The following is an 18,966-nucleotide window of genomic DNA, read 5'->3' as shown; positions in this document are numbered from 1 at the left end:
TGGACTACTCCCACCATCCTTCCCCACACCATTCATCCCCCACTTTTTTTGGTTGAAAAATTCTGGAAAATGTCCCTGGATCCAAGGATTCCAAGGATCTAAATATTGTCTACTTGTTTTCATTAGGCTCTTCGAGAATCCTAGTGATGCCTTTCAGTAGGTTCCATTGTATGAAGCCCCGACCCTAGGAGCGGTGGCTTCGGACTACTCCCACCATCCTTCCCCGCACCGTTCATCCCCCATACTGTTCTGCTTGTATTTATGTCCTTGGTGAAGGCTTTTGTAGTCGGCGCTACACTTGTAGGTTGCTAGACAAAGCCTCGCTCACACCATTCGATATGACCTACTTGTGGGTGTAAAGAAATCCACAATCCTCTGAAGAGATTTTTATTACAAAATATCTGGGTGGTTTACAAAAAGTATAGATAAAAAACTAGAAAACATCTTCAGGTCTGATGGGAAATAGAAATGGATTGGAGACCATCATTGTCCAAGGTGGTTTTGAAGAAGATACTGTTTGGTTTGGTAAAGGGGTGGGAGGCGGAGGGGGGGGGGTGATCGTGTTTGTGAGAATAATGTGGAAAGGGGGGGGATCAGAAACTTTATCCAGCTCATTTCCATGGCAACAAGTCTGTAACAGCAATCCGACTGCAGATGAGAGGGTCAGGCAACAGCAGCGTCGTAACCTCTCTCTCTCGATGAATCAGCTTTTAACCATCTGATAGCTCCGAAGACTTCCGGCGCTCCACATCGAGCCATCTCTTCATCCTTATCATAGCAAACACAAACAAACACTAAATAAATCATCAGAGCCATAAATTATGCATCATATGCTCTAGCATAGAGGAAGGAGAGCCATCCATTGGTACTTTGTACTCCGCTCTACAGATCAAGTGGTCTTGCTTTTATTTTAAGGAGTCATTTTGGAGATGAACCGGATGAACAGAGACGGGTTTCTCTAGTAAGTAAGTTTTGCATGTATCCTGCCAGGGTAACTTAAAAGGCATTTACCACCAGTATGGCGGATTGTATGCCAATGAGCCTAAGGGGCTCCAGGTGTTCGGTAGGTGTTAATGGAGCCTGGAGCCCCTCAGGCTCATTTGCATACAGTCCATTATCCTGGTGGTAGATGCCCTTTAAGGTTCCTGAGCAAAGTGAAGTTGCCTGAGCATTAGGTTACCTTGTTTTCCTTATGTATGACCTTGACATGACTCCGAACCTGTTCCCCATTTCATTCCCCACTACTTGATTATTAAAAATTCACCTGTACAGGCGTTCCCTTACTTAAGGACACCCGACTTACAGACAACCCCTAGTTAAAGACGGACCCCTCTGCCCCCTGTGACCTCTCTGGATGTTACTATAGTCCCAGGCTGCAATGACCAGCTGTAAGGTGTCTGTAATGAAGATTTATTGATAATCCTTGGTCCCATTACAGCAAAAAATTTGGAAACTCCAATTGTCACTGGGGCAAAAAAAAATTTGTCTGGATCTACAATTATATAATATACAGTTTTGACTTACATACAAATTCAACTAAAAATTAAGTACAAACCTATGGACCCTATCCTGTACATAACCCAGGGACTGCCTGTACTTGGATTATAGTAATGTATGCCTTGACCTCGGCTTGTCCCCTGACCAAATCCCTTTTTGTAGATTCAGTACCAGAAAACCAGTTTTCTGTCTGATTTTGCACTGAAAAGAAAGTGAAAACTGCTGCACATGTGTTTATAAAGTGTCTGCACCAGTTTTGTGTCGCGACTTCTCTGTGTCCAACAAAACACAAAATTCTGTACCTAAAAGGGGTTTTTACTAATAGTCGGAGGTTGTGCCACATTTATTACTGACCTGCGCCCACTTCCTGAGCAGTGCAGGGGGCGCCAGATTCATGAAGACCGTGTACCAGTTTTGATTAATCTGGCGCAGATAGTGCATAGTGAGGGCCAACGTGCCCAGAAGTAGCCCCAAGTCAAATTCAGTAGCACAATGGACTTTGACCTACCGCATCACAGTAATATGTTCTGGCAGACCCTCAACATCTCATCATGACACATAAAGTTGTTCAATTTACTTCTAATGGAGAAGCAGGACTCACGGGCTCTCTCCAAGAGCGAATATCGAAAGCATGTCTCACAGACTTTTGCAACACCCCTGCCAACTCATAGGCAGGCTGGTAGTTGCGAATATCGCTCTCTCCAGGTTGGGGAGCTTGATCAACTCTCTAGGTAGGTTCTATAATCTGAGTATTGTGTAATTGCAGCTGTAGATACTGCCTGGCAAGGCAACAGTTATCTGGTGTATGTAATTATTCAATGATATGTCTGTTATGTTAGCTGGAAGGTGATTGGAGGGGTGCTACCACCTGACTAGGGGGGAGTATAAAACCCCTGCTAGGTGAGAGGGAGGAGCACACCTTCAGTGCTTCCACAGCCATTAATCCCAGGACCTTCTAGTGCCTCAGGCCTACTGCCTGGCACTCAGGGCAAGTCTGGAGACTTAAGCCCAGAACTGCAGCCTCCACCACTTAGACTCAGTTCCATCTGAACCAGCACAGACTGCATCTACTACCAGGCTGTGTTCACCTTTCCTGTGGACCAACTCTCCATGACCTTTCCAGCTTAAGGAATCAACTGTTACCCATTTTTGGCCGTTGCCTTCTGTTCAATAATCAACTGTAAGTTGATTTGCACAGAGTTGTCTCCATCTGATCCCTGGATACGGGCTCCCCATCCATTACCCGGGGACTCTTCCTACAGACACCATTTAGGGGTTTCCCCAGGGAGAACCAGTACATCAGCCTCTCTCTCCTTATTTCTTGCACATACCACCTGCTGGAGACCTGCCAGCCCTCCGTGACATCAGCGTGCCTAAGGCCACACTAGCCAGCCACTCCAGTATTCTGGGCCCCGGCTGCCTCTAGGTTCCAAGAAAATGCTAGGCCCCGGTGGGGGATGTTGTACTTTAATGAATGGGTGTAGGATTTGGGACTCACAGGCTTTCTCTATGAGTGTGTAGGGGAAGCAGGGCTCACAGAGTTTCTCTATGAGTTAGTGTAGGAGGCAGGACTCACAGGCTTTCTCTATGTGAGGGAGGGTCAAGCAGGAGTCACAGGCTTTCTCTATGAGTGGGTGTAGGAAACAGAACTCACAGGTTTTGTCTATGTGAAGGAGGGGCAAGCAGGACTCACAGGCTTTCTCTATGAGTGGGAGGAGGAAGCAGGACTCACAGGCTTTCTCTATGAGTGTGTGGGAGATGCAGGACTCACAGGCTTTCTCTATGAGTGGAAGGGGAAGCAGGACTCACAGGCTTTCTCTATGAGTGGGTGGGGGAAGCAGGACTCACAGGCTTTCTCTATGAGAGGGAGGGGGAAGCAGGACTCACAGGCTTTTTCTATGAGTGGAAGGGGAAGCAGGACTCACAGGCTTTCTCTATGAGTGGGTGGGGGAAGCAGGACTCACAGGCTTTCTCTATGAGAGGGAGGGGGAAGCAGGACTCACAGGCTTTCTCTATGAGAGTGAGGGGGAAGCAGGACTCACAGGCTTTTTCTATGAGTGGAAGGGGAAGCAGGACTCACAGGCTTTCTCTATGAGTGGTTGGCAGCAATGGGATAAGTTCTCTCTTTGAATCCGGGCAAACATGGGATTTTTGCATGGAATGAAACTATGTGCTCCAATAAATGATAACTATACATCCTCGCGCTCAGTGTTTCCCTTCTTTCCTAGGCTTCTCTCAGTGACTTCACAACTTAAGAAAATAGAGTAACATCAGAAAACAATAAAATTGACTGAGTAGCCTGACAAATTGCACATGAATATTTCAAGAACTGCAGTCACAAAGACTTCCACCATCTTCATTGATGAGACATTCAGGCCACATTCTCATTTGCTATCATTTTTTTAATGCTGAGATACATCTATACAGGCAGTCCCCGGGTTACATACAAGATAGGGTCTGTAGGTTTGTTCTTAAGTTGAATTTGTATGTAAGTCGGAACTGTATATTTTATCATTGTAACCCCAGCCAGAACTTTTTTGGTCTCTGTGACAATTGGATTTTAAAAATGTTGGGTTGTCATAAAAATCAATATTAACACTAAAGCTTCATTACAGACTGTGATAACTGTTACAGCTGATTATTGTAGCCCAAGGCTAAAGTACAGTAAATTACCAACATCCAGAGGTCCGTTTGTAACTAGGGGTTGTATGTAAGTCGAGTGTTCTTAAGTAGGGGACTGCCTGTAATGGAAAAATAAAGACCTACATAGACTGAATGTCCATTGGTGGGTAAAACACTCAGAGAATTCCAATAGCAATGAGTTATATTTCTTATAATTGTAATGTTATCATAGGGTCTTCATACCTTCAGGCCACCATCAGATGTTGACATCCGTCCACTCACAAGAAAGTCTCTTCTCCCCTGAATTCTTAGAACCTGTAAAAAAAAAAACCTAATTAGTAGAACTTCTCTCATGTGTTATGTGACTGGTCTTCTAAGTTCTACTCATCAGTTCTAATCAACCTTGGTGGTAATAGGATGGTAGACCAGCTCATGGAACCCTGAATACACAATCCTGCAACATCAAAGCCACCTCAGCTGGCAAACGGCCCCCGCATCAGGCTAAAAGTCTATTCCACCCCGCTTCCTATATATACGCTCAGTGGAGGCCATTGGAGCCTATGTGGGACAGATGCAAAGTATTTCATCCATCCCCGGCCTATGCTGGGTGTACACTCTGAGAAGTCCCCAGTGATGTCAATATCATTATACGGATAACTGGGTAAACACCTTAAACACAATTTCATAGGGGAGAGGACAACGTATTCCTCCGTAAGAGTATACAGTGGGATAGTTCCTAACCCTCGATTGTAGGAAATATGCAAATACCTCATTGAGTAAGTTGGACATTGCCTTTTGGATATCAAGCAAGACTTTCAAGAAGCCTAGTGACATGATGCTGGATTAAAGAAAAAACAGTATATCTATTCCAGAAGCAACACATTCCCATCTCTGGCCAGTGCTGCTTCAATGACAATGCATCTCATCAGTACAGTGTAGGGAATTGGTTTGGTTGGGTGAGAAGCTATTGACGAGGGTCGAGAAGTAAGAGATCTCCTTACGGAGACTTACGGAGACACACCTTGTAGGTGTGTAGAGTAGCCAAAAGAGGTAATGTTTACCTTATCACATCCCCGAAAATGTAATTTGAATATTTTCCCAGCAATATAATGGAGCATCAATGGCTATTAGTCTACACACGCCTGCAAGGCGGCCTTAATTGGCAAAGTCTCTGTAGAGAACTCCTAATTCCCGACCCTACCCCTCCATTGACAAATCGGAATTCTGCCCACCGTATCCTTACAACAGAGAGCTAAAAAGTGATGTGAATGTAGCCCTAGATAGTGCAGGCCCTCGGTTTTGTTACATCTTGCCCTGTCCTATCACTACTGTTAGTATCCGATGATCCAAAAACACACCTCTTCAAGGTGTGGGAAATGGTAACGCCCGTTTTTATGTTATAGTTTGGGATATGTAATCACCATAACCATATTTTTAAGTGTCAGGTCCTGCTTTGTATCAGATAACTGTGACCCTGATGCCGCCCCCCATCTTGCAGCAGGAGCTGCCGCCTGAGGCAAGAGGCTCAACTTGAGCAAATTTATTGGGAATGGTAGCTCATTCATAAGTGGCCAACCCCTATAACCCTTACTCTCCACATCACCAGATTCTTTGTTTGCTGTTGACCCCCGCTATACTTGTAGGGGTAACGCCTCACCTTGCTTGGGCGCAGAACTTTTGGCTTCGCATGCGTCTTGTGTGGATTTTGTGCTTTGAGACATCTCCTCGTCTGTAGTGAAATCTGTGGTCAGTGGCAGCTCCTCCGGGGCCCCCATCAGTTTGGAGTGGGCACAGGCCGTGCCTTGCTGTCCGTTAGTCTGGGAATACACGTTACTGACCCGTGCTTTGCCCCCTTCCTCCTGACCGCTGTACACTTTATACCGGATCATTAGGATAATGATAAAAACCAGCACAGAGGCCACAATGATCCCCCCGATGATAATGATCATGGTGCCGCCAAGGAACTGGGTGTGGAGCGGCTGGCACCGCCCATTCTCCTCCTTCGTGTGGAACTGAGCGCATCCAACGACACGCGTGGCAGTGAGCGAGGTCATCCCGTCATCATAGACAGCCAGGACACAGAGGTCATACTCCCGGCCAGGGGCAAGGTCATTTATCAGGAAGCTGCGATTGTTCGGAGGTATCATCCTGCCGGAAGAAGATTGAAAAATAATTGTGAGGCTCCATGTACTGGGACCAAAAGGCACACCAAATATACAAACATGTATAATTATTTTGGTTTTCTTAATGCACATGAATAATACACACAGTGATGTCACAGTACAGGGATAATATACACAGTGATGTCACAGTACAGAGATAATACACACAGTGATGTCACAGTACAGAGATAATACACACAGTAACGTCACAGTACAGAGATAATACACACAGTGATGTCACAGTACAGAGATAATACACACAGTGATGTCACAGTACAGAGATAATACACACAGTGACGTCACAGTACAGAGATAATACACACAGTGATGTCACAGTACAGGGATAATACACACAGTGATGTCACAGTACAGGGATAATACACAAAGTGATGTCACAGTACAGGGATAATACACACAGTGATGCCACAGTACAGGGATAATACACACAGTGATGTCACAGTACAGGGGTAATACACACAGTAATGTCACAGTACAGGGATAATACACACAGTGACGTCACAGTACAGAGATAATACACACAGTGACGTCACAGTACAGGGATAATACACACAGTGATGTCACAGTACAGGGGATAATACATACAGTGATGTCACAGTACAGGGATAATACACAAAGTGATGTCACAGTATAGGGATAATACACACAGTGATGTCACAGTACAGAGATAATACACACAGTGATGTCACAGTACAGGGATAATACACAAAGTGATGTCACAGTACAGGGATAATACACACAGGGATGTCACAGTACAGAGATAATACACACAGTGATGTCACAGTACAGGGATAATACACAAAGTGATGTCACAGTACAGGGATAATACACACAGTGATGCCACAGTACAGGGATAAGACACACAGTGATGTCACAGTACAGAGATAATACACACAGTGACGTCACAGTACAGAGATAATACACACAGTGATGTCACAGTACAGGGATAATACACACAGTGATGTCACAGTACAGGGATAATACACAAAGTGATGCCACAGTACAGGGATAATACACACAGTGATGTCACAGTACAGAGATAATACACACAGTGACGTCACAGTACAGAGATAATACACACAGTGACGTCACAGTACAGGGATAATACACAAAGTGATGTCACAGTACAGGGATAATACACACAGTGATGTCACAGTACAGAGATAATACACACAGTGATGTCACAGTACAGGGATAATACACAAAGTGATGTCACAGTACAGGGATAATGCACACAGGGATGTCACAGTACAGGGATAATACACACAGTGATGTCACAGTACAGGGATAATACACAAAGTGATGTCACAGTACAGGGATAATACACACAGTGATGCCACAGTACAGGGATAAGACACACAGTGATGTCACAGTACAGGGATAATACACACAGTGATGTCACAGTACAGGGATAATCCCCACAGTGATGTCACAGTACAGAGATAATACACAAAGTGATGTCACAGTACAGGGATAATACACACAGTGATGTCACAGTACAGAGATAATACACACAGTGATGTCACAGTACAGGGATAATACACAAAGTGATGTCACAGTACAGGGATAATACACACAGGGATGTCACAGTACAGGGATAATACACACAGTGATGTCACAGTACAGGGAAAATACACAAAGTGATGTCACAGTACAGAGATAATACACACAGTGATGTCACAGTACAGGGATAATACACACAGTGATGTCACAGTGCAGGGATAATACACACAGTGATGTCACAGTACAGGGATAATACACACAGTGATGTCACAGTACAGGGATAATACACAAAGTGATGTCACAGTACAGGGATAATACACACAGTGATGTCACAGTACAGGGATAATACACACAGTGATGTCACAGTACAGGGATAATACACACAGTGATGTCACAGTACAGGGATAATACACAAAGTGATGTCACAGTACAGGGATAATACACACAGTGATGCCACAGTACAGGGATAAGACACACAGTGATGTCACAGTACAGGGATAATACACACAGTGATGTCACAGTACAGGGATAATACACACAGTGATGTCACAGTACAAGGATAATACACACAGTGATGTCACAGTACAGGGGTAATACACACAGTGATGTCACAGTACAATGATAATACACACAGAGATGTCACAGTACAGGGATAATACACACAGTGATGTCACAGTACAGGGATAATACACACAGTGATGTCACAGTATAGGGATAATACACACAGTAATGTCACAGTACAGAGATAATACACACAGTAATGTCACAGTACAGGATAATACACACAGTGATGTCACAGTACAGGGATAATACACACAGTGATGTCACAGTACAGGGATAATGCACACAGTGATGTCACAGTACAGGGATAATACACACAGTGATGTCACAGTACAGGGATAATACACACAGTGATGTCACAGTACAGGGATAATGCACACAGTGATGTCACAGAAAAAAATATGTAATGTGTATTTGCATAACATTAATGCACACGGTGATATACATCCGTACAATAACAGGACATGTATTTACGGTTCACAAGACTGGGCACAGACCGTCCATACAAGCAGCATTTGGCAGCATGAACATTGCATACAAAAATTAAAGAAATACTTTTTAAAAAAAAAAAAAAAACGGTCACTGTAATATACACTGTGACATCACCACAAAATGATGTCAGAATCCAGAAACGATGAACATACAATGTAACGTCCTCCCCCCCCCCCCCATAGATATCACGCGCTGTAGATGGGGCTCTTAGTTGTTGGGCTCCATATCAGCTGCTGCGTCCAGGGATGTCCATAAACTCCTATTAATCCGTGGAATATTATGCGCCAATATTTAGCATTGATTTTACGCCAATAGAAGAGCGGAGCGGCCGCAGGATCATATAAACCCGTCTTATGTTTCCTTACCTGCTGACTATAGGGACGACGTCGGCACAACTTCTCCGGGTGCTTAATTATTTAGAGGACTACTTATTATTTTATTAACATGGATTTATGTCTGGGCTCGGTTACTTCTCCTCCTTGAGGAGGTTCTCTGATTTACTGGCATTTTCCTTGCCCGGCTGTGATTTATGGGCTGTTCTTCCCCATCTTCTCTGTGATTAGGAATCTCATGTTTCTGTTATGCGGAGTTTTATGTGTTTTATGCTGTTGGCGAAGATTGTTTGTCGTTAATATTAACCAATTCTTCAGATTGCCTTGTTTGGCGTAATGAGATGAAAAATGCAGAACAATCGGGGCGTTGGATGGGATTTCAGCGATAATGGGGCAGATTTACTTACCCGGTCCCTTCGCGATCCAGCGGCAGGTTCTCCGATGCTGATTCGGGTCCGGCCGGGATTCACAAGGTTGTGCGCCCGATGTCCACCAGGTGTCGCTGCTGCGCTGAAGTCCGCTGGAGTTCACCGAAGCTCACTATCCTATGTTGGGTGCAGGTAAGTGCGTGTCAAGCGACACTTTTTTGTAAAAAAAAAAAACACCGGTTTTTCCAAATCCATCAGGTTTTCTGACGGCAACGCCCCCAGATTTCCGTCGCGTGCATGCTGCCGTCGATGCGCTACAATCCGATCGCGTGCACCAAAAACCCGGGGCAATTCGGTGCAAAACGGTAATATTCGGGAAACCCGACGGAAAAACGTGATTCGCGCCCTTAGTAAATGACCCCCACTATGCTAAAGCTAGTCTGAGAACGAAGCCTAGGGGGAGGCCACCGTGATGTGTGGGTCAAGAGGGACCAAAGTGATTCTAAGAAGGGGGATATTTAGAATTGGGAAAGATTGGGAGTCTGGGATTCAATGTAAAAGAAGGGAAAAAATTTGTAAGATGTCTGAGAAGAGGCAATAGAGTGAAGGTCAACCGGGCTCCTTACCTGCCCTCCTTCTAGAACCTAGAATCTAGATGAGTGACTGGAGGAATCGCAATATATTGTTACATATGATGTTTCTGAATCACGGAGGTTGTTGATTGGACATGGCCGCTCGGCAGAAGGAGACTTGGAAATGGAAGATGGATAGTTATGGTCTAGTGACTAATGATAAAAAGATGATTGAAGGAGAATGAGAAAGAAATCAAGGAGTCAACGATCCCTCGTCATGGGTCCAAGGGCTTGAATAATGCCCTTCAATATCTGACATAACTTTACTGCTTAGTTTCCATGTACCAGGTTATTGGCTCCTTACTAAACTGGCCAGACATATATGAGTACATTCCTAAAACATAGTAACTAATTACAATAGCTGGTGACCATCTACTAAGGGCAGTGGGCAAGGACACATGGACGACATGGTCAACAGTCCTCTTGAAACTTGGACCTTCAAAAAACCTTGTGAATGATATATACTCCTCCAAATCATTTCACTTACCCAAGTCAAGTGGTTTGGAGGTTGTAGTAGTTGAAAGCAGTGTCGGACTGGCCCACCAGAGTACCAGAGGATCCTCCGGTGGGCCCCTGGCTCAACCCAATATTGAACCCCAGAGGTCCATCAAAAAACACCACAATTTGGAGGCTGCTAGAGTATATTTCCTGGGGCCACCAATGAGTGGGCCACCAAATTGATTTTCTCTGGCGGGCCTAAGGAACCCCAGTCCAACACTGGTTGAAAGGGTCCAAGTCCCTTAACCATTTCAAAACCAAGGACCCATCTCATACGTCTTGTCGAGGAAGCACTTCATTAGCCAGCGAGACATATGAGATGCTTCCTTGAGAATGCTCCTCAAAGGCCAATTCCTTACCCAAACCAAGTATACGTATGTTGGCAATAGTTGTTGGTAAGCGGCCATGTCTTTTGACTCTTTACCTGCCACATGTTTAGTAGTTAGGAATGTATGACATACGTTCTAGCTACAGAGCTATATTGTCCTTGTAGGTCTTCACTAGCAGATGTTCCTCAACTGCATGTTTCTTAACCAAATTAAAGGGAACCTACCACCACGATTCTACCTATAAAGGTAGAATGGGTGGTAGGTGCATGTATGGCATGTGAGGATAGACCTTTTTAGAGCTAATCCTCATGTTCCGCTATCTTTTTAAAATCTTTAATACCTTAGTATGTAAATTTTCTAAAGCGGCTATTGGGGCGTGGAGTAGCCGGACACGGGGCTGCACGTCGCGGCTACTCCGCGCCCCAGTAGCCTCTTTACTCCTCCTACCCTGACATCTTCGGTGTGCAGCTCCTTGTAGCTGCGCGCCCTCGTCCGAGAAGCCGGAGTTCTGAGCATGCGCAGTAGCTCCAGCTTCGGAGCAGTGGCCGCGCAGCCGCGGGCCGGCCGTTCTCAGACGAGGCTTCTTGGACGAGGGCGGGCAGCTATGTAATGTTATGACTGTAGTGTTAGCTTGTGTCTAATAACCATTTCCATTCCAAGAATCTTTCTCATGATCATCACTTACTTGCCAAGGACTTATACAATATACAGTCCGAGCTTGTCCTTGTCCTAACTATAACCCAAACTATATGAAATATGTGCATGTTCACCCTCAATTACATCACAATGTTGGATGCTCTGACTCTACACAAAGGACGTATCATCAATAAGATCCCAATAGTTTTTGTTGATCATCTCAATAGAACTAGACCCAAGTGATGAGTGGTTGGCTCCAAAGTCACCCCGAATGGGATTTCCTTCTGTAGACCAGTCTGAACTTGGCTTGGAGATTTTTTTTATTTCCGCCTTCATCATGATCATCATCATTTCTGTCCTCCTAAACCTCATTAACAAAATCAGGTTATCTGCTAATGAGTCGCGAATTCGAGCAAACCCAAGACAATGCGATAATGACACGCGAAGCTCGGCAACAACAAGCTCTTTGTAAATCAAGAGAATTTTTATAGAAATTGAAAGCCATTACAAGAGTCGAGATCCCATTTTATCGCTGCTTCAGGATCTGAATCAATTAAAAGTAAATAATCAACACAATAACAAGGAAAATTTGTACCCCAGGCAAAGAGTTTTGTAATTACCCTCCCCCCTCCCTCATCTAATGTTAGATTTTACACCATAAAATCGCTACTAAGAATTAAAAGTGTTGTATAGACGGTCGTATTTCACGATTTTTTCGATTTACTGTTAAATAGCTTTGTCAGGGATAGAAATACTCTATTTCTACAGTATCCAGTCCGTTCATTAATCATGTACAGGCGGTCCCCTACTTAAGGACACCCGACTTACAGACAACCCCTAGTTACAGACGGACCCCTCTGCCCCCTGTGACCTCTGGTGACCTCTCTGGATGTTACTATAGTCCCGGGCTGCAATGATCAGCTGTAAGGTGTCTGTAATGAAGATTTAGTCATAATCCTTGGTCCCATTACAGCAAAAAAACTTGAAACTCCTATTGTCACTGGAGCAGAAAAGATTTTTTTGGTCTGGATCTACAATTATAAAATATACACTTTTTACTTACATACAAATGCAACTTAAGAACAAACCTCTTGTATGTAACCCGGGGACTGTCTGTATGCAGCATGAATTTAGTGTAATACTCAATTTGCCCTGTGGGGGGAACTAGGGAGGTGAATTATCTGTCCGGTGCTGGAGAGGTGATTTAACCCGATTCTTCTGGAGTGGCAACTTATGTGGACAGCAGTGATTTTTGTGCTCAGTTCTATAATTGACCCGGCAGTGCTGAAGTGCTGACTTACTGGAGTGGTGACCTATCTATTGAGTGCTGGATTGGTGATTTATCTGGATAGGGCTGAATGGTTATTTTAATGGGGGGCATTTTTGGAGTGATGGCCTATGTGGATGGTGCTGGTTAGGAGTTTAATCTGAAAAGTTCTGGATAGGTGATAGAGTGGTGATTTATCCGGATGGTGCTAGATAGGTGATTTATCTGGATGGACCTAGATAGGTGATTTGTCTGGATGGACCTAGATAGGTGATTTATCCGGATGGACCTAGATAGGTGATTTATCCGGATGGACCTATATAGGTGATTTATCTGGATGGACCTAGATAGGTGATTTATCCGGATGGACCTATATAGGTGATTTGTCTGGATGGACCTAGATAGGTGATTTGTCTGGATGGACCTAGATAGGTGATTTATCTGGACGGTGCTGGATAGCTGCTTCTTATGGATGGTGCTAGAGAGGTCATCTATCTGGCCATTGTTGGAGTGATGGCCTCTCTAGATAGCGCGGAATTGTAATCTATGTGGATAGGCTGGATAGGAAGTTTATCTGGACGTTGCTGGTTAGGAGATTTATCTGAAGCGTTCTGGATAGGTGATTCATCTGGACCGTGCTGGATTGGAGAATAATCTGGACAGTGCCGGATAGGTGATTATTTGGATGGAGCTGAATTGATGATTTATTTGGTAAGTGCTGGTCAGGTGATTTATCTGGACGGTGCTGGTTGAAAAAATGTATCAGGACAGTTCTGGATAAGTTATTTATCTGGCAGTGCTAGAGTGGTCATTCATCTAGACGCTGCTGGAAAGGTAATTTTCTGGACGATGCTGGATGGTGCTGCAGAAGTGATTTATCCGGATGGTGTTAGATAGGTGATTTATCCGGATGGTGTTAGATAGGTGATTTATCCGGATGGTGCTAGATAGGTGATTTATCCGGATGGTGCTAGATAGGTGATTTATCCAGATGGTGCTAGATAGGTGATTTATCCGGATGGTGCTAGATAGGTGATTTATCCGGATGGTGCTAGATAGGTGATTTATCCAGATGGTGCTAGATAGGTGATTTATCCGGACGGTGCTAGATAGGTGATTTATCCGGACGGTGCTAGATAGGTGATTTATCCGGATGGTGCTAGATAGGTGATTTATCCGGATGGTGCTAGATAGGTGATTTATCCGGATGGTGCTAGATAGGTGATTTATCCAGATGGTGCTAGATAGGTGATTTATCCAGATGGTGCTAGATAGGTGATTTATCCGGATGGTGCTAGATAGGTGATTTATCCGGATGGTGCTAGAGTGGTGAGTTATCCGGATGGTGCTAGATAGGTGATTTATCCGGATGGTGCTAGATAGGTGATTTATCCGGATGGTGCTAGATAGGTGATTTATCCAGATGGTGCTAGATAGGTGATTTATCCGGATGGCACTAGATAGGTGATTTATCCGGATGGTGCTAGATAGGTGATTTATCCGGATGGTGCTAGATAGGTGATTTATCCAGATGGTGCTAGATAGGTGATTTATCCAGATGGTGCTAGAGTGGTGATTTATCCGGACGGTGCTAGATAGGTGATATAGCTAGACGGTGCTGGATGGAAGATTTATGAGGATGGTGATGAAGAGGTGATGTATCTGGATGGTTCTGCAGTAGAGACCTAGCCGGATGGTTATGGAGTCGTGACTTATCTGACCAATGTTTTGAGCGATGACCTATCTTGATGGTGCAGGTTGGGTGATTTATCTGGACAATGCTGGGATGAGGATCTATTTGTGCAATGCTGAAGTGGGTGTTTATCTGTGCGCTGCTGGAATGGCGATTTATTTAGGATTTATTAGGGATCTGGATACTGCTGGATTCATGATTTATTTGAGTAGCAACCTATCTGGATGGGGTTGGATTGAAGATTGTAGTGGACAGTGCTGGAGAGGTGATTTATGGGGATAGGCTCATCTATTTGGGTGTGGGTATGGTATTTATCTGAACGGTGCTGGATGGGGGATGTATCTGGATGTAGTAAGGACCTACCTGGATGGTTATGGAGTCATGACTTATCTGAACAGTGTTTTGAGTGGTGACCAATCTTGATGCGTCTGGATTGGTGATTTATCCGACCAATGATGGGATGGGAATCTATTTGTCCAATACTAAAGTGAGTATTTATCTGAACAATGCTGGAATGAAGATTTATTTAGGACCTGAAGAGGTCTGGATAGTGCCGGATTTCTGATGTATTTGTGCCAACTTATCTGGATGGTGCTGAATTACAGATTTTAGTGGACAGTGATTGTTAGTATTTATCTGGGCAGTGCTGGATGGTGCGAGAGTCGTAAGGTGTTGCGATCTATCTGGATGGTGCTGGATCGGTAATGTTAGTGGCTGTTTTTATTCGGCAAGGTTCCGGATTGCTGATTTATCTTGGCGATGTTGGAGCGGTGATCTATCCGGGTGTTGGATGTCGGAGCAGTGATCTATCCGGGTGTTGGATGTCGGAGCAGTGATCTATCTGGGTGTTGGATGTTGGAGCGGTGATCTATCCGGGTGTTGGATGTCGGAGCGGTGATCTATCCGGGTGTTGCTGAAGTGACTTATCTGGATGAGGATTTATTGGGGCAGTGCTGGAGTGATTTATTAGGGCGGTGATTTATCTGGGCAGTGCTAAAGTGGTGAACAATCTGGGTTTGATTAATAAGCCTTGCCATAATTCTGCAACTCATTAATTTACGTGAACGTCCACTGATTTGTAATGCGTTTAGTGCCTTGAAAAAGTCAAATTTCTTATATTTTAAAGCACAAAAAAAAAATCGACCTTTAGGAGAAAAAAAAACGTATAAAAGGATTATATTCCAAATGGCGCAAGTATTAATATTCTGAATTTGTTTGTAAAGGCCAAGATGGTGAGAGCGGTTGTCTTTTCACAGAAGGGGATTATATGGGAATAATTCCATATCATACATATTAAGGAGCTATCAGCAATAATTTATTACAGTAATTAACTCCCTGCCTCCACAAGTAATGAAAATGCAGGGTCCCATCGTTCAGTGACCTTCACTTCTCACGTCTCTTGTCTATGACGCATCACATTAAAAGTGAAATGTAAATGCTGTACGTTAAAATAATACTAAGGGGCATAGCCAGGAATATTTTAGTTGATATATGCTCAAATACCTTCAGTCGATAAAGAAAAAGATCCCTCCAAAGAAGCACAGTAATAGAGATGGGTAGGAGGGGTATGCAGCTGCAGGTTTTCACTTATTTGCTGAGACTGTATGCTGTGAGAGGGGAGAAGGGGTAAATGCCATAAGTCTAACTACCTTTACAGTAATGAGCTCAGCTGCTGCCCTGAGCCTCTTTTGCTATACAATGAGACTTAGTGGTGACGTTATTGTAGGCCAATGTTTGCCAAAATGGATTTAATTTAATTCATCTGCCATATATATATATACATTTCTTCAATTGGATGTTATTAAAATATGTACCTGTGTACAAATAACTTCCCATAAATGTAGCCCTTAGATTAATGTTGTCCCTTAGAAACAAAATAGTTGCCCTGTAACTCTTTGTGCAACCACTTCATCAGCAGTGGTCGTATCCAAGGACAGCAGTCCCCCTGCTATTGACTATATGACTACATTCAAATGAAATATATGCAGTCCCTCCAAATGATATATACATGCGGCATCTCCAAACTATGGCAATGAATGCATCATGATACTATAATGGTAGTTGTCACCATTCCCATCTCTCCAAGAAAAACCTTGGTGTGCAAGCTGGACAGCTGTAGGCTACTGAACTAATCAAGCCAGTGCTTGTAGCTGGTTTCTACTGTCTTGGAACATGTTTTATCTACAACATGTGCTGCCACTAATATTGGAGCCACTGGTGGACATACCCATAGACAACAAGTAAAATATTCACCTTTAAATGTTTTTCAGCAATCTCCCGATCTTCACCAGTGATGGTGGTAGGTACCAAAAATATACCTACCCTTTTCTGGCTTTCAGTTCCAGCATCGCTTTACGTAGCTTGGTTTCAAATTCCAAATTGCATAGAAAATCAATGACAGGGTGTACTTCCCCACACCACCACTGGGCGGACATATGTAGACACAGATGGAATATCACTTGGAGGCACTGGGGCAGATTTACTTACCCGGTCCATTCGCGATCCAGCGGCGCGTTCTCTGCGGTGGATTCGGGTCTTCCGGCGATTCACTAAGGCAGTTCCTCCGACGTCCACCAGGTGTCGCTGCTGCGCTGAAGTCCGCCGAGGTCCGCCGGAGTGCACGATCCATTGCCGGGTGAAGGTAAGCGCGAGTCCAGCGACACTTTTTTTTTTTAATTGCGGTGGTTTTTCCGAATCCGTCGGGTTTTCGTTCGGCCACGCCCCCTCCGATTTCCATCGCGTGCATGCCAGCGCCGATGCGCCACAATCCGATCGCGTGCAGCAAAATCCCGGGGCAATACAGGGAAAATTGGTGCAAAACGGAAAAATTCGGTTAACCCGTCGCAGAAAAACGCGAATCGGGCCCTTAGTAAATGACCCCCAGTGTTGTGAAATTGTCTTGATGGTCTGATTGTCTGGTTTAATGCTCGACCTGCATCTACGAAGCTCTAAATTTTATGCTATGCCTTTAATTTGAGCGTCATCGGCGATGTGGTACTAATATAGATAAAGAACACTGTGATCTGCCCATTAGCCCGAAAAAAAGCTGAACTTCTGCAAAGAACATTGTGTCGTCTGAAAGTTGTGAGAGAGATCCGGCACAATCTTAGCAGAAGCAGTCATCAGATATTACACGGACGGAAAGAAAAAAAAAAGCACTTGTGTAATCCCTTTACAGGGAACCATCTGTTCCCACATAACCTCAAATAGCTGCAAAATATTTACAGTCTTTTTATTTTTCTGTAAAGCGGAATAGAATATTTAATGCATTATTGAGGTTGTCGAAGATTAGAAAACAGCCGCTACTTCTTTGCCCGGAAACAGCGCCACCCTCGTCCATAGGTCGTGCCGGGTATTGCAGCCCAATCTTGTTTGAATAGTGATTCATTGACATGCAATACCAGACACTGCCTATAGACATTAGTGGCGCTGTTTATGGGTTAGAAGCAGGAGGTTCATCATTTTGGATTTTTGGACCACCCCTTGAAAGATTACGGCCTCTGGGGTGAGTAACGAGCAACCAAACACAGTAATTCACTGCAGATCAGTGTGTCCCTGGTCTAAGGGCTCATTTATTTTGCACCAATCCATGGCCTGTTCGTGGATTGTATGGCGGCTCATCCATGGCCATGTCCTTGAAGTCTAAGCCTAGAAAGACCCTAGAGGACAGGTCACCAATATCAGATTGGGGAGGGCCCCTCCAATAAGCTCCAAGACCAAAATGTGGAATAGAGATTCTCCCAAATAACCTACAGATATCTCATAAATATTACATAATATGCTGCAACAAACTCAAACAATGAGAAGATCGATAGATGTGTAGAACCCCTTAGATGCCTTGGTTGCTTTTGACCGTGGCATTGAAGGGGTCCAAGGTCAGGGAATCTCCAATCAAGGTGTGATTTTCTGGTCTCGTGCACCGTAGATAGACGCGGTTGTTGGATGATTTCTTCTTTCTGTAAGGGTTAACTCTTTTCTATATTAAACTACATCGTCCGCAGTGTGTAAGGACCAGACTTCCCAGAATGAGAATGAGAAGAGCAAGCGCTGCGGGATATGAGAGGTCAGCGGGCGCAGGAAGCCGACAGAATCCCCGATGCAGCTCCGCTACAGGTGGATGGTAATGACACGGTATATGGACAAACAAGGTCGCCGTGTGATATGACAACAAGAAGAGGTCGCGGAACATTAGTTGACATCAATTGATACATTTTATTATTTAAAGGGATATTGGGGCACAATTACTAAGGGTCCGCGGACCGCGATTCTGTCAGGTTTCCCGAATATTTCTGTTCTGCGCTGAATCGCATAGGGGATTGTGTCGCACGCGATCGGATTGTGGCACCCCGGCGCCGG

The 18,966-nt window shown here is 44.3% G+C and overlaps 1 protein-coding gene across 1 annotated transcript in view; it reads right to left on the bottom strand.

Moving 5' to 3' along the window:
• Positions 1 to 380: 380 nt before the first annotated feature.
• Positions 381 to 18,966, bottom strand: part of LOC140076779 (leucine-rich repeat and fibronectin type III domain-containing protein 1-like protein) — a 62,064-nt gene continuing 43,478 nt past the window's right edge. The window contains exons 3-5 of the mRNA XM_072123479.1: positions 5,777 to 6,267; positions 4,363 to 4,434; positions 381 to 768 (exon numbers count right to left, since the gene is read on the bottom strand). Of these exons, the coding sequence (XP_071979580.1) occupies positions 4,376 to 4,434; positions 5,777 to 6,267 (550 nt within the window). The 3' untranslated portion in view covers positions 381 to 768; positions 4,363 to 4,375. The remainder of the gene's footprint in view (positions 769 to 4,362; positions 4,435 to 5,776; positions 6,268 to 18,966) is intronic.

The sequence above is a fragment of the Engystomops pustulosus genome, chromosome 9, assembly GCF_040894005.1.
Source record: "Engystomops pustulosus chromosome 9, aEngPut4.maternal, whole genome shotgun sequence".
NCBI classification, from domain to species: domain Eukaryota; kingdom Metazoa; phylum Chordata; class Amphibia; order Anura; family Leptodactylidae; genus Engystomops; species Engystomops pustulosus.
This window is presented reverse-complemented; position numbering and strand designations above follow the sequence as displayed.